This window comes from Prinia subflava, chromosome 24 (genome assembly GCF_021018805.1).
Source record: "Prinia subflava isolate CZ2003 ecotype Zambia chromosome 24, Cam_Psub_1.2, whole genome shotgun sequence".
In the NCBI taxonomy this organism is placed as follows: domain Eukaryota; kingdom Metazoa; phylum Chordata; class Aves; order Passeriformes; family Cisticolidae; genus Prinia; species Prinia subflava.
The window spans coordinates 1,562,858-1,590,478 of NC_086270.1; the positions used below are offsets into that span (position 1 = coordinate 1,562,858).

The following is a 27,621-nucleotide window of genomic DNA, read 5'->3' on the forward strand; positions in this document are numbered from 1 at the left end:
TCTCTTGTTAGAGCTGCAGGTGTGGCAGGGGAGCCTCACCTGGAGCATCCAGTTGTAAAAAATACCAACTTAAGAAGAGAGAAAACACTTGGAGAGGAGGTTTCTCCCTGACCTGCAGCCATGGAGCAGCTCCAAGTTGAGGAGGAAAAGGGAAGGATGGGGACAAGGATGTGACATTCATGTGACATTCCTCCTCTGCCTCGCTGGTGCCAGGGGGTGCTGGTGCCAGGGGGTGCTGTGACCCAGTTCCCAACAAAAGACAGCGACAGTCACGGACCCCTCAGACAGGACTGGCTGCGAATCCCAGACTGGCACGTGATGCCACGCACGTGTCCCCGCATGCCAGCATATTCCTCACTGGCACGGCCTCCTCCTCACCCTCCCCTCTCCAGCTCCCCAGTTAGTGCAATTACCTCCCCTTAATTAAGGGGAGGACAAAGGGGAGGATGGGAGCCGCTCAGATTTTCCGAGGTGCCCGGGGAAAGGCAAGGCAAGGCAGGATTCCTCCTCCCGGCGCTGCGGGGAGAAGGAGTGCCAGGACCCAGCCCTACCCACCGCCCTGAAAACGCCCAGCTGCTTTTCCCCTCCCCAAAACACACCCAGCTGGTGCTGGCACGGCTCAGGTCGCAGCTGACAGACATCCCTTTGCAGGCAGGAGACAGGGGACCTGCGGGATTATCCCTCCCTCCCTCCCTGCCGCCGGCGGCGGGGCGGATGCTGCCGGTGTCATTGGTATGCTGCAGCTCACCTCCCTCTCCAGCCTGATACGCTCATCACACAGAAAACTGCTCTTTGTCAGCGGCTGCCACTCTGCCAGAGCTGCCTTTAACTCCTCCAGCCCCGGGGCTGGCTCTCCCCGGGGATGTCAAGAGGCAGCACCCGGTGGCAGAGCTGGGATGGACGGGATGAGCTGGGAGAGCACAGGATGCAGGATGGGACCCTCCACGCCTGCAGGGAGCAGGGGAGGACATACAAACCTCCCTCTGCTCAGCACCCCTTTATTAATTGCCTCTTAATTAACAGCAGAATGAATCCTTCTGTGAACTCACCCACCAGCTGTGCCCCACCCGGGCTCTCCAGCAGTGCTGCCCGTCCAGGAGCACCTCACTGCACCCAGCTCTGATAAATGCTTTATTTTTAATCCCTGGCACAGCACTGGGGCTCTCCAACCACTGGGCCTCTTCCCTGAGAGCATCCCTGAAGGAAACTCTCCTGGAGATGAGCTTACTGAGGTGCAGGGTGCGGCACCAGCTCCACCCTCCTTTCTTCACATGTCTGTGACAGGACAAAGATTTAGGGAGGCACCAGCAAGAAAAGAGAGTGGAAACTCGCAGGACTTGGGGCCAAACCCTCCCAAACCCTTCCAGCACCGGTTTCATCCATCAAGCAACTGGTGGCAGGATGCTGAAGGCCACATGGTGGCTGTGACACTGGTCCCAACCTGGCAAAGGTATCAGGGCCACAGCCCCTCGAACCACACACTTGTCCTGGGGCACTCACAGCTTGATCAGACCCAAGGGCAGCTTTGCCCACACTGTCACCCCCAAAAGAGTGACCAGCAAACAGCAACAAGCCCTGAAACACAGCACCATCCCCTCCTGCTCCTCCTGGAGACCCCTGGAGCAGCAGAGCCCCACGTTCATCCCGCTGCCATTCACCCTGCACGGGCAGCAGGAAGGGGACACCCCAGCCAGCAGCCCTGAGGGCACGAGTGCCACTGGTGACAGCAGCCACCAGCCTCACCCACTGGATCCAGGGAATGCCACTCCCAGCAGGACACAGGACAGGTCCCCAGGGGACACTTTCCCAGTGGAGATGCTGGAGGGAAAAAGACTTCAGCAATTTTCTGCCCCAGCATCCTGCCACCCGCGGCTGCCCCGAAACAACCATGCCCAGGAGCCACAATGATTTAGGGTCCGCTGAGCCAGGGGTGGGATTCGGGTCCCCCCACCCCGCTCCGGAAAGGGGGCGAGGGCACACGCACACACTGACCATTGCTCCAGCTGTCCCCGAGCTCCCCCTGCAAGCCCGGCCCTCCACAGCGAGCCTGAGGCCACCATCAGAGGGTGACACCGCGGTCCCACCAGCTCCTGTGCCCTTGGCCGGCCGGTCGCTGCCGTACCCCGAGGAGCTGCGGGCCGCGCTGCCGCTCAAGGAGGACGGGCTGCGGGAAACCGGCAGCCCGTGACCGTCTCCCTCCCCGGCCCGACACGACGGCAGCCCCGAGCTCCTCCCCGCGCTGGGGTTCTCCAGCTGATCCACCATGGGGGACGGCGTAGACAGCTCGGACACGGTGCCCGGCTCTGCTGCGGAGGAGCTCGTCCACGCGGCGCTGGAGCTGGGATCATCGCTGCCTCCTTTCCCCCAGGCATCCAGGGCGCTGCCGGCCTCCGGCTCCCGGCTGGGCGCTGCCTCCCCGCCGGACACGGGTCCCCCAGCACGGCCATCGGTGCCGGTGCGCAGGGGCAGCAGCACGGCCCGGCAGCTGCCGCTCCTCTGCAGCTCGACCAGCCGGCTGACCGCCTTCTCGCAGTCCTTCTCGGCCGGGTTCTCCAGCAGGCGGGCGATGACGGTGGTGCCTTCCTCCCGCGAAGCTCCCGCCACACCCGGGAGCCGCTGCGGCTCCAGCACCAGGCGCGCTTTCTGCACCTCCCCCTGGAAGCGCTGCTTCACCTGCACGATGATCCCGGGCTGCGGAGCCGCCGGCTCGGGGTCCCCGCAGCGGGGCCGGCTGCCGGAGGGCTCCTCTGCCCCCTCCTGCCCGGGGGCTGCCTTCCTCTTGGGCGCCTCCTCATCCTCGGCCGCCTCCAGCGCCGGCGGCTCCTCCTGCGGGGCTGCCTCCGGCATCGCTCTCCTCTTCCCTCTCCGCCTCCGTTTGAAGCGCACCCTTTTTTTGGGAGACAGCGGTGCCTTCCCCGCCGCTTTTTCCTTCTGCTCTTTAACGCAGCCCAGCGAATTCCCCATCTCCTCCTGCTCGGCAGGAACGCGGCTGAGCGAATCGCCGGCTCCCGGGTAAATCCCGAGCCGGGCTTCATCGGCTCGAACGCCCGGAGCGCAGCGCTGCCAGGGCTGTCCCTTGTCGCTGTCCCCTCCCGCCAGCCCTGCCGCCACCGCCGCCGCTCCAGACAGCCATCTTACAGCCTGGGCGCTGCGAGGAGACAAATTCAAAGCATCTCACTGCAGTTCAGAAATCACTTGACCTAAAAGCAGAGGGAGCGGGGATTGGCTGCGGCGTCCTTCTCTCCAAATATGAGGTAATTGGAGCACGGCCCTTGCCAACACAAACAGGGGAGCAGGGATCGGGCGGCGGAGCGAGGAGGGGAGTGGGAGAGGGTGGGGAAGACGGGGATAAAACACAAAACCTACGGAAGGTTGGCAAAGGTAGAATAAAGGAAGGGGTGGGAAAGAAATGGGGAGAAAAAAAAAGAAAAAAGCAAAAGCAGGGAGGAGTCAGAGTGACTCTGCATGCTCGCCAGCCGGCTCCGCAGGGCTGCTTCTCTCCAGTTCGGGAGGTTTGCTCCTTAATTCTTCATTCCGGGAGCCCCAAAAGCACAACTCAGGGGCCCACGCTGCTGCCGGGCTCACCCAGTTTGGGGCACAGAGGGGCAGCACTGGGGACCCAGCATCGCTCCAGGGAGCCGCGGGCGGGGGTCCCGGCAGGAACGGGAGCCCGGTCCCAGCCCTGCCTCTCTCCTGTGGCTCCTGTGCCCACCCAGGGCAGGGGTTTGAGGAGCACGGAGCATCCCAGCTCTGCTCAGAGGGACCAGGGCAGGGTAACACGCACCAAAAGTGGGGGTGAGACAAAAATTGGGGAGCAGAGGGCTTTAAAGATGGGGGGGACTGAGCTCAGCCGCAGGAAGCAGGGAAACATTCCACGAGGAAACGCTCAACAGGGAGCAACCCAGAGGATGACTAAGGGAAATCAGTGACCACAAGAGCTGCCAGGGCACAGGGAAAAGCCCCCAGGGCACCGGGGCACCCCCCTCATTGTCACCACGCCAGAGCTGGCCACACCGGCACCATCCCACCCCCGAAGCTCTCCCGGGGCTCTCCCAGCCGCCTGCCCCCAGGCAGCAGCACCGGGACACGGGAGATTAAGAGGTTCACAATGGAGCTACAACCCCAGAAAAAATCCCGTTAGCGCAGCGGGAGGAGGACGCACAGTCACCAGCACCGGCCCCGCTCCTGTCCCCAACGCCAGGGTGGCAGTGTCCCCTCCCCTTCCCAGCCAGGCATGGAGGTGACCCAGGAGGTCCCAGTGTCCTGCAACAGAGGATGCACCAGGGCTGGGTGACCACAAGGACACGGGGACAAGATGCCACAGGCAGGGCCCCACCGGAGACGACGGTGACTCATCAGCATCCACAGCCTGCTCGACCCCGCTGCTCCCCAGGGCCACAGCCTGGGAAAAGCCTCATCAGCAGCCTTACACCAGCTCAGCCCCATGCTCCCCTCCAAGCCTCTCCCCAGAGCACTGCCCATCCTCCAAAAAAATCCAATCTTCCAGCACAATCTTCCTTAAGAGCCTCAAAGCCGGGGCTGCTCCCGTCTGGAAGATGCCAGCAGGGATAAGGAGCTGGGATACAGCAGATCCCACACGGCCAATGAGCTGCTGGCCAGCAAAACCCAAATGCCAGCTCACTGACAGCCACATGTCACCCCCCTGGAGCCATCAGAGCTACAGCTGGATAATTTGAAGCTATGAAAGACCCAAAATTCGCTTTTCCAAGAGCACCTCTAGCACACAATTGCTGGAGACAGTCCCAGGTTGGGGTGTTTCTCCCAGCTGACACAAAGTTCTGTGGCTGCAGCGACCACCCCAAGGGCCAGGAGTGCCTTGGGACAACAACCCGTGGCCCCTTCCAAATTTGCTTTTCTCCTCCAGACGCTCCAGCTGAGCAAACAGCCACGGCCAACAACCCCCAGGGGCCACGGCACACAACCCGTCATTAAGGATTTCATTATGCAAATGAAATTTGCGTGTTGCTGCTCTCCCAGCGTGGTCTCCATGACACTGCCATGAACCTCCAGACCCGTCCACGCGCTGACATCACCACGGGAAATGCAACAAAAACTGGGAAATGCAGGAGGATTCCACTGCCCCGGAGAGACGACGCGCTCCCGACGCCCGCCCTGAGAGAAAATTCCGTGTCCTACCTGGAAGTGCAGGATGATGGTCCAGATGAGTCCCAGGGTGAGCTTGGGGTTGCCATCCGTGATGTCATCGTTGCGGATATTCACCAGTTTCACCTGGAAAAAAAAAAGCAAACGGGGTTAAAGTTTCCCATCAGCCTCACTGGGAGAGAAGGGGGACACATCCCTCACCATGCTGTCCCCAGGGCCACCCCAGGCACTCTGGTGGCACACAGGAAGATCCCAGTGCTTCCCAGAGAGGCAGAGATGCCACCTCATGTCCTGGCTCGGGGAGGATTTTTCCATGTTTCCAGCACTCTCCATCCAGAAGTGCTTTCCCAGCACTTAATGGCTTCACTTCAGCTCACAGAGCAGCGTCCCTGAGCACTGGTGCATAATTGAGCAGCTACAGACCACAGAGAGAGGGGGAAAAGGGGCTGACCAAGCTTTAACTCGCGGGCCTGGGCTCCAAACCAAGCTGTGATGAAGGCAGGAACACCCTCAGTGCTCCCCTGGGGGGGTCCCCTCTCCCCACAGGACCCCAGGGATCATTCCCTGGCAGTGTCTGGGGTAAGACACCACCACACTTCAAAGGAAAAGGCTGCTTCATCCAAGTGGAGAAACAAGTTCTCCAGAGCCCCTGGCAAAATGTCTCTATCAAGGAACTGAGGAGGAGGAGGAGGAGGAGGAGGGGGGCTGGAAGCAGCTCACCCTCCCTGGAGTAGGGAATGTGCTCAAATTTATTCCGTGCCCTCAGGGCAGCAGCGAGGGAGAGAAGTCTCTGCTTCAGCATGAACTGGTACCATTTATCATCATCATCATCATCATCATCACCTTGGCATATCTGGGAGCATCATGGTGGGGAGAACCTGACCCAACAGGCAGAACAGGACACCCACCCCCCCCTTGGGGCTGCAGAGGTTCCACCTGCAGAGCCAACAAGTTTTGGGATGCATCCCATTGCTCCAGGCAGGATCTGCCCAGGGCTGTGGAGCTCACTGGTCTCTGAGGGGCCAGCAGTTCCCAAAAGCCTTTCCTCCAAAAACTGAGGGATAATAAATCCAGGCTGATATCCAGAGGGGTGATGCCACACAGAGACACCCCCAGTGCCAGCCCTGAGGTCGAGGCTGCGTGGGCTGGGCACAGCCAGTGCCACATGTCCCCAGAAGCTGGTGGGAGGGCACGGGTGTGCCACAGCAGGATCTGCCAGGCAGCCCCAGGGGAGGCTGTTGAGGTACAGAACTGACATTTGCCAACCCCTCCTCAGAGCTGGGGTCAGGCCCCTTTTTCACAGGGCTTTTTGTGTGCAGGGCTGGTTTCCAGAGGCACAACAGAGGAAAAGCCATCCTCGATCAGCACCAGACACGGGCACACCCCAGCGCAGGCTGACGCTGCTTCTCGACTCCTTCCAAAGCCTCAGACAAGAGAAGGAATCCACAAAACCACCCAGCTCTGCTGGATGAGCTTTTATCAGCCCTTACCTGTCGCTGCTTCAGGAAATCCAGGGCAATCTGCACGTTCTGCAGGCGGTGGAAGCGCATCCTCCCCTTCTCACGCGGCTGCAAGAGACAGCAGCAGCAGTTTCAGGTCAGGCTGCAGGGGCTGGGCTGGGCTGGCAGCCCCCCACATGCACAGTGACCCCCCTGGAGCTGGCAGCGTGCTGCTGTGACCCCCCTGTGCCCCCACACGTCCTGCTCTGCCTTGCTCTGGAGTAAATGAGGTCATTGCTGTGCACAAAAAGAAGGTTAAAGTGCCCTGCTGGGAGAGGGAGGATCCTGAGATCCAGAGCTCTGCTGGGTCCAGGCCTGGCCCAGGGCAGGAGTTTGCCCAGGTCAAGGACAGCCAGACAAGCTGGGTCAGCAAAGAGATGGACCCAAACTGGTACAGAGTCCAATCTGTCCAGGTGGAAGCAGAGGCAGGACAGGGGGACTCAGGCAGGGACAGACTGCAGGTCCCCACTGATGGCAGAGGAACCCTGACCTCAGCCCCAGCCACACAGGGAACCCCTGGGGCAGGAGCTGCTGCTCCAGGAACCTCTGGATCCCTTGGGAAGGGGCACGTGAGACACCCTGGGCCTTGCCCATGGGTGCTGAGGGATTTCCAGAGGTGTCCATCACCAGGGAAAGGGGATGGGAGGCTTTGAATCAGCAGGAGAGGGAGGAGCAACGCCCAAAACCAAACCCCAGCCTCAATATGAGGAATCCAGGATGTTCACAGAATCTCTGGAGCTTTGGGTTGGAGAGGACCTTAAAGAACATCCAATTCCAGCCGTGGTGGGGACACACACCCCACAGCCATGTTCAGAGCTGCTGGGACACCCCAAGTGCTCCAAGCCACCTTCCTTTTCCAGCCTGAAGGGAAGAGCTGTCCCAGCAAGGGAAGAGCTGTGCTTCCAAAGGGAAAAGCTGTCCCTGAAAGGAGGAAATCTGTCCTTTACAAAGGGAAAAGCTGTCCCTGAAAGGAGGAAATCTGTCCCTGCCAAGGGGAAAAGCTGTCCCTGAAAGGAGGAAATCTGTCCCTTACAAAGGGAAAAGCTGTCCCTGAAAGGAGGAAATCTGTCCCTTACAAAGGGAAAAGCTGTCCCTGAAAGGAGGAAATCTGTCCCTTACAAAGGGAAAAGCTATCCCTGAAAGGAGGAAATCTGTCCCTGCCAAGGGGAAAAGCTGTCCCTGCCAAGGGGAAAAGCTGTCCCTGCCAAGGGGAAAAGCTGTCCCTGAAAGGAGGAAATCTGTCCCTGAAAGGAGGAAATCTGTCCCTGAAAGGAGGAAATCTGTCCCTTCCAAGGGGAACATCTCCAGGGCTGCAGGGAACCATGGGGACGGTGCCCCAGCTCCTCCTGCACCGCTCCAGGGAGGTGACACTGCACAATGGCATTGTCACACCCCCAGCACAGGGGCTGTAAAACACACCTGAGCCCCTTTTGGGGTCTGCCCCTCACCTGGGGCTGTGCCGTGCCCTCTCCCACCCCCCCTGCCATGCAGGACCCCCGGAGGTGCCTGTGCCCGGAGCCTGTCCATGCAGTGCCAGGTGTGCAGCCCTCAGTGCCACCCCTGTCCCCTCCCGCCCCGTGGAGGGGACACATGCTGTCACACCGGGCGGGTGGCGTGCCCTGCCCGCAGGCTGGCCCCGCAGGGCACACTCAGATAATCCAGGGATGCCCAGCAGAGCGCCCGGGGCGGGTTTGATCCCAAACCCCGCTGGGATTATCTGGTGGCACTGCCAGGGAGGTGCTGCGGCCGGGGCAGGCTCCACCTACTTCTTCATCATCATCATCTTCCTCCTCCTCGCTGCTCGCACGGCACCAGGCCGGTGCTGTCACCAGGCGAAGGCTCCGCTGAGCTGGCGGCTCTACGGGCTAAGGAGGACGGGAGGGACGGTGGCAGGAGGGGTGGCACGGCGGGGACACAGAATGGAAACCAAAATGTGACACCCAGGCACCAGGAGAAACACGACAAAACAAAACAAAACCCAAAAAAAATAAAATAAAAATAATACAGCAGCAGCACGGGGTGAAGGCAGCTGGGTCTCCAACATACCCTGGGCTCCAGGAGAAACAAAACAATACCCAAAAAATAAAATTTAAAAAAAAAAATACAGCAGCAGCACGGGGTGAAGGCAGCCGGGTCTCCGGCACGCCCCGGGCTCCGGGAGAAACAAAACAAAACCCAAAAAATAAAATTAAAAAAAAAAATACAGCAGCAACAGGGGGTGAAGGCAGCTGGGTCTCCAACACACCCCGGGCTCCAGGAGAAACAAAACAAAACCCAAAAAATAAAATTAAAAAAAAAATACAGCAGCGACAGAGGGTGAAGGCAGCTGGGTCTCCAGCACGTCCCGGGCTCCAGCACTGGAGTTTGCTCCTGATTTTGGAAGCTGAGGAGCAGGAAGTTGTTTGGATCACAAGTGGAGTGATCCAAGTTCTCAGCCCCCACAAAAAATCCGATTTGGCGTCTCCGGAGGGTTCGGAGGAGATCTTTGCCCAGATCCTATTTTTGGGGGAAACTAAAATAATTCCTGCTGTGCCACGGCATTCGGGATCTTCCCAGAGCTGAGGGAATGTGTCAGTCAGAGAGGGAAGAGGAGGAGGAGGAGGAAGGAGGGGGAACTCCAGGATGCTCCAGGCGCAGGGAGAGGTTTGCATCAGTGACTGCTACAAACACAGGAGCTGAGCATGAGGCAGGAGTGTCACAACTGAGATAAACTGCTGGGCACGCTGCCACAGAAGCAGTTTTCGGTCAAATTCTGCTTTTATCCATGATTTTAAATGTGGAGCCTCATCTGGAAGGTGAAGGTGTGTAAAACTTGGCAAGAAGAGGCGAGGTTTATTTTTTTACCCAAGGCACCATAATCAGGTGAGAGACCCAGCCTGGGGAACAGGGGTTTGAGTAAAAATACAGAAATAAAAAATACAGTGATCAACAAAACAGCAAATAATAATAAAAGAAACGATGACAGACACTTGAAACTGAAACCATGGTGTGAGAAAAGATGGCTGGGGATGAAGGGGAGCAGAGGGAGGGGATGGAGGGGGCTCAGGGGCACTCCAGAATCCCTGCCCAGCCCTGGGCACTCACCAGCTTCACTCCCGACAGCACCTCCAGCAGGGAGATGAGGTTGTGGCCATCTCTCAGGTCTTCATAGAGGTCATTGATGTGCTTGCGCACCTGGGGAGGGGAAAAGCCATCAGGGATGCCCAAAATTATCACCAGGGAAAGCGGCCTCCCCTCTCCCAAACGGGCTGGGAGAAGCTGCTGCCAACCTCACCCACGAAATCCAACCGTGGCACCATCTGTGCTCCAGGTAATGCCAGGAGGGGCAGCCCCTTGTGGATTTAACATTCCCACTTTCCTCTCAGCCTCTCCCAAAACACAGCTCCCACCTGGCAGCAGAGCAGCTTTCCACGTGCAGCCTCCCTTCCCCAAACACCCAGACCCCATCCTGGGGTTTTTTACCCTCTTGGCAACCCCCGGGTGTTTTCCCCCTCAGCAGCCTCAAAATTCTTCTTTCTGTTTTCCCCTCCTCTGTGAGGTTTAGGAAGCAGCCAAAAGCTGGCACAGAGCTTTGCAAAGCTGGCAGGAAAACACAGCTGGGACACCTAGTGCTCAAAACACTTTTTCCCCTCTTTTTTTTTTTTTTTTTGGCAAATGGAGAATTAATTAAAACCCACCTGGCATTAAGCAAAAAAGCAGGAGGCACCTCGTGGTGCCACGTTAATCCTGCTTAACAAACTTTGGGTGTTGTCTCCACCCTGGAGCATCCTACAAAGGACAAAAATGTCCCTTTTTCCTGGCCAGGGGGTGTGAGGGGGGCAGTCTGGATCCCCTCCTTTCCCCCAGGATGCTCAAACCTCATTTTAAGCAAGGATCAGGTGCTCAGGAGAGAAAGGTAATAAAAGGGCTGTGTGGTGATGCTACAGTGCCCTCCAAAGGCTCCAGCACATTTCCAGCACATCCTGCTCTGCTCTGACTCATATGAACACTCAAAACAAACAGTCCTAGCACAACAAAAAATTTAAAAACCCTTAAAAACTCATTTATCTGCCAGCCCTGAGCTGCGACAGACACAGAGACGGTCATTTCAGTGGCTTTATAACAAAATCCGTGACTCTTACCTTCATCAAGTGTTTATTGACCCATTTAGTGAAGGTTTTCTTTTGGACTCTGTCCCGTTCATCTGTCAAAAGGAGACAAAGGCAGCTCTTGGTCAGTGGTTCTCATGCAGAAACTCAAACGACTTTGAAATGACGGGAAGAGACAGAGGGATCGCCGGCGGTGCCAGCACGGATCCCAGGGAACAGAGGCAGCTTATTCAGGGGATGGGGCCACTCAGGAGGCTCCAGCACGCCCCCCTGGGCAGGGAAATGAGAGTCAGAATGAAAACACACCGGGGTTTTTTTGGGGAGAATAAGGATATTTAACAGATATTTAATTTAATATTAAAGCAGCGTGGATGACTGGGACCGGCAGCACCCCTGGGATTCATCCCCTCTGTGCCTCCCCACCTCCCCTGGAGGCAGCACAGAGAGGGAAACGGGGTTTGCCCAATTTTAGGAGGGTGTCCCCTTCCCTTTCCCACTCCTGGAAGGTTTCAGGGTGTTACATAAACCCCCAGATGTCCCATCACAGGTCCTGGCTGGGCACCGCCAGCGCGTGCAATTAGCAGCTTATTCTGTCACTGTATTTTTGGTTCATTGGATTGCCAGGATTTAATGTTTATTTCTGTCCCACGGCTCAGCCCTGGCAGGACACTGGGAGCTCTGAGTGCTGCTGGGACAGGGTGACAATGTGGGTGCCATCCCCAGAGGGTCCCAGCCCCTGGGGGGGACACGATGGGAGATTTGTGGTGACACCAAGCAGCGATGGAGGAGCTCTAGGCTGGCTTTTTGCTCCATGAAAAAATAATATCAGAGGAAAAAACAGGCAAACAGGCGAAAGGAGATGGTCCCACAGGGCAAGGGGGGGTCTCACTCAGCTCCCCAGGCAGTGAGGAGGGCTCAGGGCAGGCCTGGCAGCCAGCCCTGTGTCCAGCAGGATTTAACAACATCACCCTGGAGCACAGAGAGATCCCCAGCACCCACCCATGGCACACGGCCCCCAGCACTGCATCTCCAGCCCAGAGGACCCCATGGATATTTCAGGAAAGGACGAGCCCTGCTCACCCCAAACACATCTCTGACATCAGGGGCTACCAGGCAGCAGCACCCCTTGCTTTGGTTTTAAGTTAAAATCAAGAAAAATCCAGTGTCTCCTAGGCCAAGCTCCCCAGGACAGCCCCAGAACCCCCTCCTGGGACGGGAGGTCACTGGGGGTCCCTGCACAGCCCCAGGGACCCTCGGCAAAACCTCCCGATGTCCCCATCCACGCAGCCTGGAAAGCACCACCCAACGCTCTTCCTCTTCCTCAGCCACCCCGCGGCTTCCCCATCCGAAAGCGCCGCAAACACGTGGCACAGGGTGACACGGGCGTCACCTCCCCGTGTCCCACTCTGTCCCCAGCCCACGGCACGGAACCAGGAGCCAAAAACCACCCGGAGGCTGAACCACATCCACCCTCGCTTCCCACCCCGCCGGGCTCCAGCCTTGGCACTGCGTCCCGGGAGCCCCGGAGCTGCCGCCTGGCACCGTGGGGAGCTGTGCCACCCCCAGGTGTTCCTCGGGGTTTTCCTTCACCAGACCCCTCCAGAGCCGCGCTGTGGGGTCTTTTCCCAGCTCTGGTGTCCACTGGGGATGGATAAAGCCCCGGGCAGTGCGTACTAACCGATGCAGCACATCCGGCACACCAGGCAGGCGCTGAGCCGCCTCTTCTCCCCGGAGAGGAGCCGCCTCTCCATCGCCCCGGGCCGGCGAGCGCTGCGTCCCGGCAAAGCGGCAACACCTGGGGAAGGGTCTTGAGGCGGCACCTGCCGCTCCCGGCCGGGTGTGGACGGATGAGTTCTGGACCACAGCTCCTCCCACCGAGCCACTTCCTACCGCCGGTGCCCCCGGCAGCGCCCGTTCCTCCTCCGCCGCGTCGCCACCGGCCTCTCCCCGCCACGCCCGCTCCCGGCTCCTCCGGGCTCTGTAAAACCCTCAGCGGTCCCGGTGGCCGGCTTGGAGAAGGGAAGGCTCTGCCCTGCCGGCAGCGAAGGGCAGAGCCGCTGCTGCTCTCCCCGGCCCGAGGGGTGGAAGCGATGCCCAGCGCGGCTCCCGCAGCCCGGCGCGATCGGCGTGCGGGCACAGGCTCGCCCCGCAGAGCCGGGCACTGCCCGCTGGCCGCCTCTTGGCTTGTTTTCCCTGGCCTTGTTTTCCAGTTAATTGCGCTGGGGACGGCAGGGACAATGCCGGGCTGTTCTCCGCCCGCGGCTCCTGCCCAAATCCTGCCCCGGGTCCGCAGCGCTGGAGCCGGGACGCGGCCCCGCTCGGCACGCGGGGAGATAACGGGGGCCTCCTTATCACCGCCTCTCTTCCTCTTCTTCTAAATATAATCCCCCCGCAGCCCCTCTGCCGGCCTGGAGGGAGAGAGGAGCCGGGCCAGTGCCTCGGGAAGGTGGGAGCAGATCCCCGAGCATCGCAGGGAGCGCGGGAGGACCGAGGGATGGATGTCACAATCGGCAGCCAGGCACCTCCAGCGCTGCATCCCACAGCCCAGAGGCTCCTCCACCAGACCCCTCATCCCCTGTCCCGCAGAAATTGGGGGATTTTCCTCAGATTTTTCTACCCTGACTCACCTCCTTTGGGTGGTTCCCGGGTTCTAACCAGATTAAACCTCCCCAGGCCGGACCCGTGCTATCAGCTGAGCTAATAATAATGTTGGTTACTGCTTACTAACAATATTAAGGCATTGCAAGCTTATCTCTGCCCAGCTAATCTTTTCCAGAGTCACTCTGACAAATAACTTGTTGCAATCCCCCCGATGCTCGTCCTCTCCCTGGTCTAGCAGAAGTTTGCTGGCCCCAAACACCAAAAGCCACCCTGTGACCAGCCAGGGACAGTCAGCAGAGGCACAGCAGGCAGGTAGGGCAGGGCCAGAGGGAAGATTATGGGGAAAAGGAAAATGTGTCCCACTCCAAAGACAAGCTTGTGGCAGGAAAAGGGACTGCAGAGCCTCAGGTCCCTCACACAGGGGCATGGAGAAAAGCTGGTGGCAGTGAGAGGGAACATCATCATCAGAGGCCGTGAGCCTCTGCAGGAACACACAGTTGTTAGTTTAATTGAGGGTTTAATTCCCTCCCTCGTCAGAGCTCAGCTCACAGCACCCCCAAAAATGGGGGTCCCAAAGGAACCGGGGCACTGCAGCACAAATCCTGCACAGAGGCTCAAGGTGGCTGCACAAGGTGAGGTTTGGGGGTTTTCTGCTGCTGTTGAACTCACCTAGTGAAAGGAAACAGGGAAACACATCCTTGTCCTTGTCCCACAGCTGCTTTCCAGCACTCCAAACCCAGAAAAACTCCCACTCCCCATCCCGCTGGACCTCAGCATCCCCAGGCACTTTCCATTGTCACAGGAGGTGCTGGGTGCCAGAGAACCCCCCCAGCACCACCACAACGCCCTGCACAGACAATTCCCTTCCCGCCTGCCTGCAGCAGCCTCTGTCCTGGCCGCCTGCCTGTCCCCAGCAGCTCCCAACACGTCTGGCCAGGAGCTGCTGCTCCCCCCGGGGTGTCTCCTCCACCATCGCTGTCACACTCCATCCCTGTGTGCCTGCTCCTGCCTCAGGCTGCTGCCACAGGGCAGCCCCAGCCCCAGGAACCAGCAGGATAAAAGGTTCCTTTATTAGGCACCATCCATAATCCCAACCCTGGCTTGACACCCTTCATCCCACTGACACCCGGTGCTCCCTGGGGTGGCCTCCACCCATCCTTGGGAGGGAACCAGGGGGTTTTGTGTTGCCCACCAGCTCCTGGAATAAAGTTGGGAAGCAACTCCCAAACTTTCTCCTGTTGTTATAAAAGGTGCCTGGCCAGGAACCATCCCTAACCCCAACCCTGGCTTGGCACCCTCCATCCCACCGACACCCAGTGCTCCCTGGGGTGGCCTCCACCCATCCTTGGGAGGGAACCAGGGGGTTTTGTGTTGCCCACCAGCTCCTGGAATAAAGTTGGGAAGCTTTCCCAAACTTTCTCCTGCTGTTAAATCCACAGGAACGTGGGAGACATCACACAGGGCACTGCACTGGGTGATCTCGCAGAGATCTCGAGGGTATCTCCAAGCCAGTGTGAAAGTGGGATTAAACAAGAGCCAGCCATGGGGTAAAGGAGGGGTTGGTTACTTAAAAAAAAAAGCCAAAACTCCAAATATTTAAGTGATGAAACCCAAGATTTTCCCTTCAAGGCAAGCAAAGAATGAGAATGCACAGGGGGCTTATTGAACCCGGCACTTTTGAGAGGGGGGATCTGCAAAAAAAAACCTGGCAGGCTGAGGAGCACAAGGTATTTGAAACATGCCGGCTGCCAACTTGAGAGCTGACATAATCCATCATGACAACAGAGCCAACAGGGCAGGATTTACAGAGCCTTTCACCCAGGGAGAGGAAACGGAGCCTGATTCAGCCTGGAAGAATGCACAGGAGATACCTGCGGTGGAAAAGGATCCAACAGCCGCATATTTAATGAGGGAGACACCTGAGATGTGGTGATGCAAAGGAGAGCAGGGCAGATGCTCAGCAGAGCGTCACAGAGTGAAAAACCTGCTGCAAAATGATCCTGGCCTTCCAGGATTGGGCTTGAACTGCCCTTTTCTGGGAAAATTGGATGAAAGAAAAGAGATATTGAATATACCTGCTGCTTGCAACACTTACTTGAGGATTATTTTCAAAAAGGGGTGGATTTGGAGGGGGAAACATCCCTCTAAAAAGGAGGAAGCAGCAGGTCAGCACAGGGAAGAGACAGTCCAGTTGGGAAGCATCCAAGAGGTCCCCAAATGGAGTCAAGAAAATCACTGGACAACACTGCCCAGCCACGGGGATGAATCGAGTGGTCAGGTCAGCAGGAGGAATTGCAGCAAGGCTGGGTTTAGTGGGTGACAGGGCGCGTTGTGCATGACGTGTTTGTGCAATTCCCTTTCAGCTCCCTCCTCCCAGCGGCTCCGAGGGAGAGAGGAAGGAGCGGATCCCAAAGCAGCATCCAGGGAAAGGTCCCGCCCCTTCGCATGGAAAAAGGGAAAGAAAAGAGGGAATCGGTCATGGACGCGGGGAAAGGGCCCCATGCGGAGGCACAGGCGAGAACAAGCGCGGCTGGAAAGAAAGAGCGAGGAATCAAAACAAACAAATCCCAAGAGGGGAGAGGTCGGGACGGAGCAGGAGTTACCGAGACCTCAGCTGGGGCCCGGAGCTATCCCACAGCCCTGTAATGAATCCTTGCCCTCCTTGGGCCGTCATGTGCCAGCCCTATTTTGGGAAACTGAGGCAGGGTCAGCCCCGGCTGCCTGGCGAGGCCGTGCCAGCTCCAGGAGGATCTCCCGGGGCCGCGTCCTGCCGGTACCGGGGGGTGACGGGGACACCGCTGTCACGGCGGGCGGTGGGAGCGACACGGGGGGAGAACCCCAGCCACGCGTGGTGGGACCGTGCCAGACAAAAAGCAGCCTCAGACCCCCCCTCATCCCAGCCGCCCCCAGCCCCGCACGGGCCGGGAATGGGCGGCGAGGCCAAATTTAGGCGCTCAAACCTCCCCACCGAGAGTTCCCCGTGTCGTCCTCCCTCCTCCCCACTGTCGCGTCTGTCGCTGTCGCCGCCGCTGTCCCGGCTCCCGGGGAAGGAAAACAATCGGTGCCCTGCTCGTGCCGGCCATTTTAGCGCTGCCTGCCCTCCGGAGCCCCCCGTACCTTCCCTGCTGCGGCTCCTCCAGTACAGCACGCCCGCGATGCCCAGGACGTGGCTCAGCACAAAGGCGGCGGGGGGCAGATAGGAGCCCTCCGAAAGCGGCATCGCCTCCTACTCCCGGCCCTTTATCCCGAGCCTGGCTCCCGTTCTCCTCCTCCTGCTGGAGCCCGGCATCGCCGGGGAGGGTGAGGGGATGGCGGCTGAGCCGCTGGCTGGAGAAACTTCCAAAATTCCTGCCTGTGTCCTGCGGGGCTGGCAGGGCTGGGGACAGCCAGCGCCGCTGGGACAGGGAGATTTGGGAGCTCCAAGAGGGGGCGGGTAAAGGGAGAAAAGCGAGCGTCAGGCCGCCTCAAACATCTTTCCTCGGAGTTCTCGCGGCCAAACTTCGTCGTGGTCCTCCCCCCGCTCCCTTCCCCGCTTGGTGGGGAGGAGACGTCATCTCCTCCATATCCATTCCCAGCCCCGCTGCAAGGGAGCCGCAGCCGGGGGGACATCGGCACTGCCGCGATGTCCCCGTCCTCACGGGGGGCTGGGGACAGGCACAGACCCTCAGCTGTCCCCTCCCCGCGGTGGGTGACAGCCAGCAGCGTCCCCTGCCAGGGATGCCAAGCGCAGCCGGGATGGAGGGACACGGATCCAGCCGGGATGGAGGGACACGGATCCAGCCGGGATGGAGGGACACGGATCCAGCCGGGATGGAGGGACACGGATCCAGCCGGGATCCAGGGACACGGATCCAGCACTTCCAGGGGCTCCCGGGCTACTTGGGCTGGAGCCAGCCCGCAGGAAACTCTGCCCGGCAGGAGGGTGAAAGCAACGGTGACAAAATTTGAGCTTCTGGGAGTCGAGGACCACAAGCACATCCCCATCACCCTCCCCGGATGCTCTGAATAAAGAAAGAACACCCCCTGCCATGAGGAAACGCCCCAAAAGATGCTCTAAGAGCAGAGGTTCGTGCAGCCCCCCACCCTCCCCGTGGCTGGGTGTCCCGCTTGCCCTCAGCACGGCAGACTTTGCAGCCTAGAGAGTTTCAACTCTTTTTACTCAGTTTCATCTCTTTTTTCTCAGAGTTTCAGCTCTTTTTACTCAGATTTTCAGGTTTTTTTCGGAAACGCTTCCGCTGCCGGCGGTGCCAGGCACGGCAAAGCGGGGAAAGGAAAGCGAGAGCAGCCGGTGCCTGCCCGGCCCCTGCGCCGTTTAACCGCAGGAAAAAAAACCCTGGGGAGGCTCCCACAAAGCCCGGATTGATCTCACAGCCCCTCACATCCCCCCTGCCAGCTCAGAGGGAGAAACTGCCTCTTGCATAGAGAATTAAAGGCTCGTTTTTCGCCCTTGCCCTCTCCCCAGGGCTCAGACAAGAGGGGGTTGTTCTGCCGGGGCTCGGGGGAGTTGTTGAGGTGAGGGTGGCACAGAGACCTGCAGAGCATCGGCCTGGATTGGGATTTACCGGTGAGAGAGGCAGGAATCCTGGATTGGGATTTACCGGTGGGAGAGGCAGGAATCCTGGATTGGGATTTACCGGTGGGAGAAGCAGGAATCCTGGATTGGGATTTACTGGTGAGAGAGGCAGGAATCCTGGATTTGGATCTACCGACCAGGAGATGCAGCTGATGCAGGGCCAGATGCCATCCCACAACTCCTGCCCCACATTTGGGAAACCCCATGAGGCCCACGGTTTCATCCAGGTGCAAACAGACATTTATATTTTTATATAAATTGTATATTTATATATTTATATTTATTTTTATATTTTATATATAAATAATATAAATAAATAAATAAATAATATATATAAATATTTTATATTTATAACCCTGAGCAAACCCAACTCAGCCACCAGCTAATCAAGCACACCAAGAAAACCGTATCAAGCAAAACCTGACAGACCCAAACATCGCCTGAAACATTCCAAAACCTGCCACAGTTTGCCTGGAGAAGCCGTGGCTGCCCCTGGATCCCTGGAAATGTCCTAGGCCAGGCTGGACAGGGCTTGGAGCACCCCTGGGATGGTGGGAGGTGTCCTTGCAGGCAGAGGGGATGGAATGAGATGATCTTTAAGGCCCCTTCCACCCAACCATCCCATGATCCTACAACTGCATCATTCCCTGGGGTTCCTGCAGCCCCCACATCCTTTGGGACAACAAAACGGTGATAAAAAAATACAGAATCACCCCGGGGCTCGGCGCTGTTGTAATATATTCTCCAGAGCTCCATCCCTGCCTGGATGAAAAATATCCTGGCATAGTTCTCCTCCAGAGACGTCTGCTTTCTGTTAAAGCTGCAGGAGGAATGACCCACCACGAGGCAGGCACGAGGCCACCATAAATGGGCCCGTGGTCCAGCCTGAGAGGGGCAAAAAGGCTCCTGCAAGGCAGAGGAGTGATGGAGCAGTGGAAAAAGGTGCAGGAAGCAGGAGGAAAGGAAAAGGAAGCAGGAGCTGGTTTCCCACATCCCCTCACCCCTGATGCAACCACGGGGGCTCAGCTGCTCTTGGGCTTCCCGGGTGTTTCCTGCATGAGGGGATGATAAAATATAAAATGCACTGAGCGCTGCCAGCTGCTCCAGCTGGAGGAGGCTTTGGGTGAAAGAAGTTCTTAAAATATATATAATCGTGTGTAAATATATGTTTTTATTTCTATTTATACATATAATTTAATGGAATCGTAGAATGCCCTGACTTGGGAAAGACCCACAAGGATCACCAAGCCCAACTTTTGAATATATTTATATAAATGTACATTTATATCAATACATCCCTCTGCTGCATCAGGGCAGCCTGGGGATTCCTGAGATGCCAAACTCATCCAGCTCAGTTTAACACCATCACCCCTCTTCCCCTTTCCCACTGATGGGGCAGGAAGGAGGTGGCTGATCCAACGCTGGGTTTTGGGGTGACTCTGCCGGGCTCAGGGGACCACCCAGCCCCGGATGCAGCCACCAGCCTCCACTCCCCACCCCCTCCCTGCCATGGAAACCACCCTGAGCACCCAAAACACAAACACAGCTCATTTTTAGTTCCTTGCAAGACAGCTTTGCCCGGAAAGGAAAGGGGTGGGGAGAGGACACATCTCCCGCCCGCGCAGGAATTTGGGGAGCGGAGAGGCCCTGCCCTCCCAAGGGAGGGGTCCCCACCTTGCAGGGCACCCCTTTATTTCACAAGGTGCCCCGGGCAGCATTTTGCATCACCCCAGCTGGGTTTAGGGTACCCCAGCTGGGTTTAGGGTACCCCGTGGGGCAGCCTGGGGGGGTGCGGATGCCGAACCCCCCTGGCTCCAGCCCCGCTCTCCCCCGGAGCTGAGTCACGCCAAGCTTTGGGTGTCCCGGGCCGTTCCTCCCCCCTCCATGTGCCTCCCCCGTGAGTAATGCTCAGGCGACAGAGATCAGCTCCCGGCTCAGCTCCCGGCTCCGGCATCTCCTTATATGACCGGAGGAGCAGCCGGGCAGCGTCACACGGGAGCCGGGCACAGCCCCCGCGTCCCCGGCGCCGCTCAGGGCACCGAGGCACCCTGGCACCGGTGTGGGCAAACCCACCGGGGTGCTGCTTCATCACCCCCGGGTGCTGTGGCCTCGTGGAAGGCAGCAAAAAGTCCCTGAGCTGCGTGTGCCAGCCCCGAGAGGTGGCAGCCAGGTGGCACTGTGGAAACGCTGGAGCGGGCATGGCTGCGGGCACAGCCGGAGGTGGCAGCTCGCAGCCCTGAGTTGGGGTGAAGCACGGCTCTGGGGGTCTGCCTGCACTGGGTGGGCACCCAGTGCCCCCCAGCCGAGCCCCTCCATTGCCCACAGTGGGAAAAACTGGGCATGGCAGCAGCTGGGAGTGCCCTGGAGGGTTTCTGTGCCCCCCAAAGGGTCAACAGGGTCACCCTGCCCTGCCCAGGGGGCACTCCAGTCCCCACAGCAGCTAAAGGGCCTGGCCAGGAGCAGTGCTGAGCACACACAAACTTGTGACTGCAGCACAGGAGCCAGGTTTCCTGCCGTGCTTCCTCAGCAAAGCTTTTCCCCTTTCTGTTGTTTTTTTCCTCCTTTCTGGGAGCTTTAGGAGCAAATCTCAGTGGATAACGGCAGAGGCTGAAAATCAACCAGGAGGGGAAGGAGAGTGCAGGTTTTGGATCAGGGATGCCCTGGTAAATCAAAGACAGCATCACCCAGGGGCAGGCCCTGCTCTGGGGTGGGTCGAGGAGTCTGTCTGGGCTTCCACAGGGGCTGGGTGGGGGCACAGGGCTGGCACAAACACCGCTCCCAACCCTCGGCCAGGGCACGGAGCACCTGCCCCACTGCAGCGCCCAGCTGAGATCATCCCCCCTCGGATCACACCCTCCCGGCAAACCACAGCAAAGGCAGCTGCGGACAGACAGACAGACAGACAGACAGCTCAGCAAGACGCATCTGCCGAGCGCTCCCGCACGTGCCAGGGCACCGGGGCAAGCACGGGCAGCGCCCCGGCGGGGTGCGGAGCCCCGCTCCACCCTGCCCGCGGCGCCAGCAGCCTTGGGAAAGGAAAGCCAGAACAAAGATGACGTTTTCTTCTGATCCAGGCTATTAAAAACAAGGTGGAAACGAGGCGGGTCACAGCTCCCGACGCTGCTCCAGCTCCCGGTGCCCTCCTGCTGCCGGTGAATCACCGCCCCGGCGTGTGCGGGCACAGCTCCCCTCGCCAGCCGGCTGCTGGCACGGCGGGCACATTCCCTGCCTTCAACATTTCCTTCTGGCTTTCATCATCCCCACGTGGCCGCATTCCTGCTGGGAGGGACGGGGAGAAGCCCCCGGGGTCCCTGGGGCATCATCACCCAACTCCAGCAGTGCCAAAATTGGGAATAGGGGAACTCCCGGCCAGCAACGCTCTTGTGGCGCTGGAAAATCAACGTCCCAAACACAGGGGTTTGTGCAAACAGGGGTTTGGCTCTGAGTATCCCTTCCTTGCTCCCCATTTGCATAGGAATAGTGGGAGCTCGAGTTGGGATTCATATTCTGGAATAACCAGAGCAGCTCCATCCCACCCAGGGCTGGGGGCCTGTTCTGCACCGTGAGGGCAGCACAAATCAATATTTGCCTGCAAATCTCTCACAGAGGAGCTTCCAAAGGTCAGCAAAATGAGGAGAGAGGGAAGGGGCTGGGAGGGAACCTCAGAACCCTCCCCAGGCACCATCAGTGGTAAAATGGGAACTGAGCAGAAGGAAGCTCTGGTGATAAGAATGGAGATGTTCCCTCTTCCAGCAGACGTCTGGGCACCACAATTAGAATAATATCTTTAAAAAAAGACAAGACTTCCCTTCCCACAGCAGGGCTGACAGTGCTGCCTCGGGGGGGACGTGGGAAAGCAGCCCAGGACCACCTTGCTGTGGGATAGAGGTGGAGGGCAGGGACAAGAAGGTTCCAGGCAGGGCTGGAAGCAAACATCATTCCTGTGGCTTTCATCCTGCAAAGGCAAACAGCTGAGCTGGACAGCCACCTGCTCATGACTTAATCATTCCCCAGCAGCATGAGCTCCTGCTGCCGGGCTGGAGGGCAAATCCCCCAGCACAGCAGCAGTTATGGGGTCTGTGGGAATGTGACATCCCAACGGGGGCCGTCCAAAGGGAATGAGATGGACAGAGCCAACAGGAGAACCCAGAGCCTTGAGAATCTCACAAATAACTCAGGAAGAGACCGTTCCCTACACAGCAGCATCAGGAGAGGCTCCCACATCTCCTGCAGGAACAGCATTCCCAGGGCATCACCTTCCTTTCCTTGCTGGGGCTCCCTTTTTGGTGTCCCAGATTCAGCACCTTTCCCAGGGGCACCCACAGCCAACAGCCCTTGCCGTGCAGGCAGGGTCCCCACCCCTGCCACGTCCCCCGGAGTGACCCCAGCCCCCTGACACGGACCCCAGCAGCTCCTTGCCCACGTGCACACACAATTCCAGCCAGGACACATCTCATTCCGGCCTTTGGAACTCTCCCTGCAGCCCGGGAGCAGCGTCACGCTTCGGGGGGAGTGATCTCATCGCTGCTTTCCCAGCATGACAAACCTCCCTCCATCCACCCTCCCCAAGGCTGCCGGGATCCTGCTGACGCAGCAGCTCGGGCATTATTTCATCCCTTCCCGCTTCTGGGAAGCCTCCCCGTGGCTCGTCACCCCTCCGAGGACGCTGGCAGCGCCTGCTCGTTGAGTGATGCCACCAAATTCACACAGCCCCGGAAAGCACCGAACCCCGCGGAGCTGGCACGGACTCGGTGGCATCGTCCTGCCTGGGGAGGGCAGGAGGGAACGGGGCACTGGAGGCACAGAAAAAAGCTGCACAGAGAGCTTGGAGCCATCCTGGGTGAGAGGGAAAAGGTGAAGGCGGTGCTGCAGGTGAGGAGGATGAGGATGCACAGGGAAGGGAACGGCGCAGAAAACACCACGGGCCCCTCGGGAGGGAGCAGCAGCAGCCCTGGGCAGAGGGAGGCTTGCTCGCACGCCCACGTGCAAGAGGACACACACGTCTGCACGCCTTCCCAGGGGCCTGTGCTGACACGAGAAGGTGGCTTCTTTCCCAGGCAGGGGGAGGAGGAGGAAGGCGATGGCATCTCCGGGTCCCTCCCTGCCCCTCCGGCCACGGGGACAACGCCGCACACCTCCACGGAGCCTGGGTAAACACCCGCTCCGGAATTCCCAGCACACCCCGGCAGGGGAGGGAGAAAAGCCATGGAAAAACAAGTCACCAACAAAACCCCCCCACCAGGAGATGTGCTGGAAAACCCAACAGAGGGGATGGCAAAAGCCCCACGCCAGAGAGGAACCAAACCCCAAATCCCAAATCCTGCACCCGCTCCCAGCGCCTGCACAGGAGCCAAGCACCAGGAATGCCCCAAATGCTGGAAAAATGCCCCAAACGCTGGAAAAATGCCCCCAACGCTGGAAAAATGCTCCAAAGGAGGTCTCAGGCCCTAGCCCCTCTTGGAGGAGCCAGGCCCCGCTGTGGTGAGGCTGCTCAGGGCTCGCCAAGCCCTGTGGGGAGCCTGATGGGAGCCACGGCCCCGGGATCATCCCCGGCAGTTCAAGTCCAAGCTTTGCACTTCCCACAGCGGCGGCTTAGGGAGCAGGAAAGCCGGGGGGCGGAGGGATGGCCGGCATCAAAACTCCTTTTCTAGCAGCTAACAAAAGAGCCGGTGTCTCGGCAGAGAGGCTCGTTATTCCAACGCCAACCAGAGGCTGCTTGGCAGCGGGGGAAAGAGGGAAATGTTGGGCTAGTGGGAACTGGCTGCGCTTTGTTTGGGGGTGCTGTGTTTGCTCAGGCCCCACACAATGGGGGTGTCAGGGCCACGGGGGTCAGGGCTGGGCTGTCCCCTGGGTATGGTCACCAGCCCTGATGGCCTCGTCCTGCTCCCCACAAATAAAGCACAGAGGGGTCAATGCCCAAGGTGCTGTCAGGAAGTTGTGGGTCCCCTCTTTTTGCTGCCTTCAGCCCCCCGAAAAGCAGCTCAGGGTCTCCCCACCCTCGCCAGGCTGCGAACGCGAGGACGGCGGCGGCGGAGCTGGAAATGTGCAAAGCCTCCTCTGAGAAATGGAGGTCAAAGAGAAGGAAGCAGGCGATTCCCTCCTTTTCCTCTGCAGATGGAGGGCAGGCAGCAACCTTGAGCCCTGATCTCATTAGATGTCCCAAACTAAGCAGTGTGAAACCTGATTAGCGCCGGGCGGGAGGCGGGCGAAGGAGCGGCGGCTTGTCCTGCCAGCCAGCCCCAGCACCCCGCCTCTGGAGAAGCAGGGCACCCTCAGCTGCCTCCTCACAGCACCCAGGACCTGGTCCTGGTCCTTCCAAGCTCAATCACCCCTCCAGGGTGCTGTGCCCTGAAGTGATGCTTCATCCCAGCTGCTCCCGCCAGCTCCCGGCCAGTTGGCCTTGGCGTGCAGCAGCACAGAGAAATGTAGGATTAAAAAAAAAAAAAGGGGGAGGCAGGAGCCCAAAACCTCTGTTCCCTAGAGACCTGCTCTCCTGCAGAGAAACTTAATCCCTGTTAAAAAGCAAATGAAATAATCCAGTTGCTAACACTGCTCCGGCCGCTCCGTTCAAGCTCCAGATCTGCCGGACCCCTCCAGCCTGGCCCGAGCCCAGCAGATTCCCTCAGCAGGGCTGAGCCGGACCTTTGTGGGGCTAAAACCATCCCTGGCACCACAAAGCCGTGGTGGGAAAGCTGTAAATCAACAGAGATCCCCAGTGAGGGCACAGCCCGGGAGTGTCCCTGCTGCCCAGGGGACACCTCGCCGGGTGGCCGTGCTGGAAAAGTGTCCCCTCCCCTGTCCCAGGAGACACCAGCGCCATCCTCCTGCACACAGGGACACGGGGCTGGCAGAGCAAAAGCTCCCCAGGGCCTCCACCCAGGACAGCCAGGGAAGATGTTGGCCCTGGGTCTCTTATCACACCCGGCCACCTTGGGCGGCCCCGGCTGCTCCTCGGGGAAGCCACCACACCATGGGACGAAAGCAAACAGTGACAAGGGGACAGGCTGTGGCACCACTCCAGCACTGTGGCACACAGCAGGGTAGGATGCTGCTCCTGCCTCCCTCAGGCAGCAGAGCCACTCAAATCCCTCCTTTTTAACAGCACAAACTCAGCAGAGACGTGGAGTTCCTCACTGCAGGCACGTGTGCCGTGGTGAGGTGACAGGAACAAGCGTGGACCCACTCCTTGGTCACAGGGGAAAATCTGAGCTCGGTTCCCCTGGGGAAAGCACACAGCAGCTCCAAGGTCAGATGGAGCCAGATTAGCTGGAAATGCACGGACAGGGCCGAGGAGACGCCAGGTTCGAGCCGGCTGCCAAGTAAACAACAAAACTCCTCAGAAAGCGAAACCAGCCGGCCTCGTGCTTGCTGGTAAAATTAACCCAGCAATAAATTTGTAATCTGATGGGTTTCCTCAGCCAAGCCCAAAGGATCTGGTCATCTCGGGGCCGTGACCGACGCTGCCCCGGGAAACTCAAGATGGAAACTGTGTGGAAAGTCCGGGTGACCCCACACCCACCAGGGCAGGGTCGCTCCCGGAGCAGCATCCTTTGTCCCCGGCATGGAGACAGGGACCTGGCAGGGCCCCCCAGCCCCAGCCCAGCTGGGGGGCACTGGGATGCTCTCCAAGCCCCTTGGAGGGCTGACAGGGATGGATGCTGGCACCGAGCCGGGGGTCAGGGGCCTGGACTTACACACACGAGCATTTACATATGAAACACTCCCAGCTCCAATATCCGCTGCTGCCTCCACCTCCCCGGGGAGATGAATAGAGATGAGGGGGGAGAAGGGAAAAGAAACCTCTCCAGCAATAAAACCTTGTTTTCCTCCAGCTCTGGTCAGCCCTGCAGCTCAAGGGCAGGCTGGGCTGGCTGTTTTCCGTGCTGGGAGCACACTTAGATCCATGGCAATGCCAAACAGTGACAGCAGGATGCACAGCACAGCATCCCCAGGGCAGTGAGCACCACAGAGCCAACCATTCCCTGTGGACACCCCTTTTGTGCCTGGATGCACAGGGAAGGCTCCCAGCAGCGTGAAAACTCACTCAGCTCAAACTGTGCTGGCTCAAGCAGCTCCTCCAAGCACAGAAATTGCCAGCCTGGTTTGGTTGGAAGGGACCTTAAAGGCCATTTCACCCCCATGGGCAGGAACACCTTCCACCAGACCAGCTCTGAGTCCAACCTGGCTTTGGACACCTCCAGCCTCCACCCCTTCCCTGCCCACACCCCCTGAATTAAAGCCACAAAGGGCTGTGGTAAACACAGCTGGTGACAGACAGAGTCAGCATCACTGGGTCTAGGGGCAGCAAAACAGACCAAAACCCCCAAATTTGGCTTCTCGGGGACGTGCCACCCGCGTTTCCACATCCTTGTTCCGGGCTCGCGGGAGCGGAAAGCGCCGGGAGCTCCGGGATGTGGGAGCCAGCACGGGAGCCAGCGCTCCCGGCAGGGCTCTGGGCAGCACCTGGAGAGGGGAAGGCTGCCAGCTCAGCTCCTGCAAGCAGTCACCTTGTAAACACAATTAATAATGTCATCTTGGCTCCCCGCGCCTCGCTCGCGCGGGCAGGACGGGAATGCAGCTGGAGACGGGGCTGGAAAACGCCACGGGAAACCTTCAGCAGCCCCAGAATATATAAAAGAGCTCAATAGCACCCAAACCCAGCACCCAAACCCAGCACCCAAACCCAGCACCCAGCCCTGCTCCGGCTGCCAAGGGGCTGGAGATGGAGCAGGCAGAGCTGGCCACCAGCCCCAGCACACCAAGCGACTCAGGGCTCCTTTCTCAGTGATTCCCAGGGCCAGCTGCAGCGAGGCACAGGAAAAATTTATGATGGACACCACGGCAGCATAAGAAAGTGAATTATATTCCTCCCAGACTCGATAACTCAGGGCAGCTGTCAGCACAGAGCTGTGGGATTAACCCTTCGCAGCGGCACGGGAGGGTGGGGACACTGCCAGCCCGCTGGTGACAACTCCCTTGGCTCCCTGCTAAATTAAACATGGAATTGATTCACCTTTGTTATACAATGGGATCAGCTGGTAAAGCCCAGGCCTTGCTGTAAAAGGGGCGAGTCAATGACAGCATTGTTGGGTGACAGGCGATGGCATTCCAGGTGCCTTCTGTTTTCCTCTCCTCTCCTTCTAGCAAGAGAAGCCCTGCAGCAGGATGAGGCTGGCTGGGAATTCCAGAGGAAAAAAGCTCCTCTGACAGCAGGGAGGATAAAAAATAGGGAAAGAAAGGGCAGAGAAAGCATTCCCAGAGCACCAGGTAAGCCGAGCTGCTGTCCCACGGCCCCGGCTCGCTGCCTGTGACAGTGGGACAACGCCTGCCTGCCTCCAGCCACCTGCCAGGGGCCAGCCCAGCACGATCGGGTGTCCCAGCTGGCTCTCCAGGGACAGCCCGAGAGGCAGGAGAGGGCAGAGCACTGGGAAAGAGCTTTAGAAAGAAAAGAAGTGGGAAAACAGCAATCTGCACTCGGGTGCCACGCGGCGAAAACACCCTCATCCCGCGGGGACAGCAGCCTGCCGTCCCCTGGAGCAGGAATTGCAGCTCAATTCCTTTTTTTTTTCCCCAGTTGTTATTTCCCAAGCAGCTTCCCTGGGCTCCCTGAGCTGCTGGCAGGGGCTGGGCGCTCCTTTGTGCCCAGCTCCAAACGCAAGGAGAGGACAAAAGACGGAAGGGAAGCGGGGCGGTGGAAGCAGCTCCTCTCCAGGGAAGCCAGCAGCTCCATGGGTGA

At 58.9% G+C, this 27,621-nt stretch overlaps 1 protein-coding gene across 15 annotated transcripts in view; it reads right to left on the reverse strand.

Annotated features, from left to right (window-relative positions):
* Positions 1–27,621, reverse strand: part of MACF1 (microtubule actin crosslinking factor 1) — a 145,181-nt gene that overhangs the window by 102,559 nt on the left and 15,001 nt on the right. For 8 of the 15 annotated variants that reach the window (XM_063418750.1, XM_063418741.1, XM_063418747.1 and 5 more), the window contains exons 2-6: positions 10,745–10,806; positions 9,708–9,797; positions 8,390–8,488; positions 6,615–6,692; positions 5,158–5,250 (exon numbers count right to left, since the gene is read on the reverse strand). In XM_063418750.1, the coding sequence (XP_063274820.1) occupies positions 5,158–5,250; positions 6,615–6,692; positions 8,390–8,488; positions 9,708–9,797; positions 10,745–10,806 (422 nt within the window). Of the gene's footprint in view, positions 1–5,157; positions 5,251–6,614; positions 6,693–8,389; positions 8,489–9,707; positions 9,798–10,744; positions 10,807–16,429; positions 16,782–27,621 lie in introns of those variants that run through there. The other 7 variants (XM_063418751.1, XM_063418753.1, XM_063418752.1 and 4 more) reach the window with 3 other exon arrangements.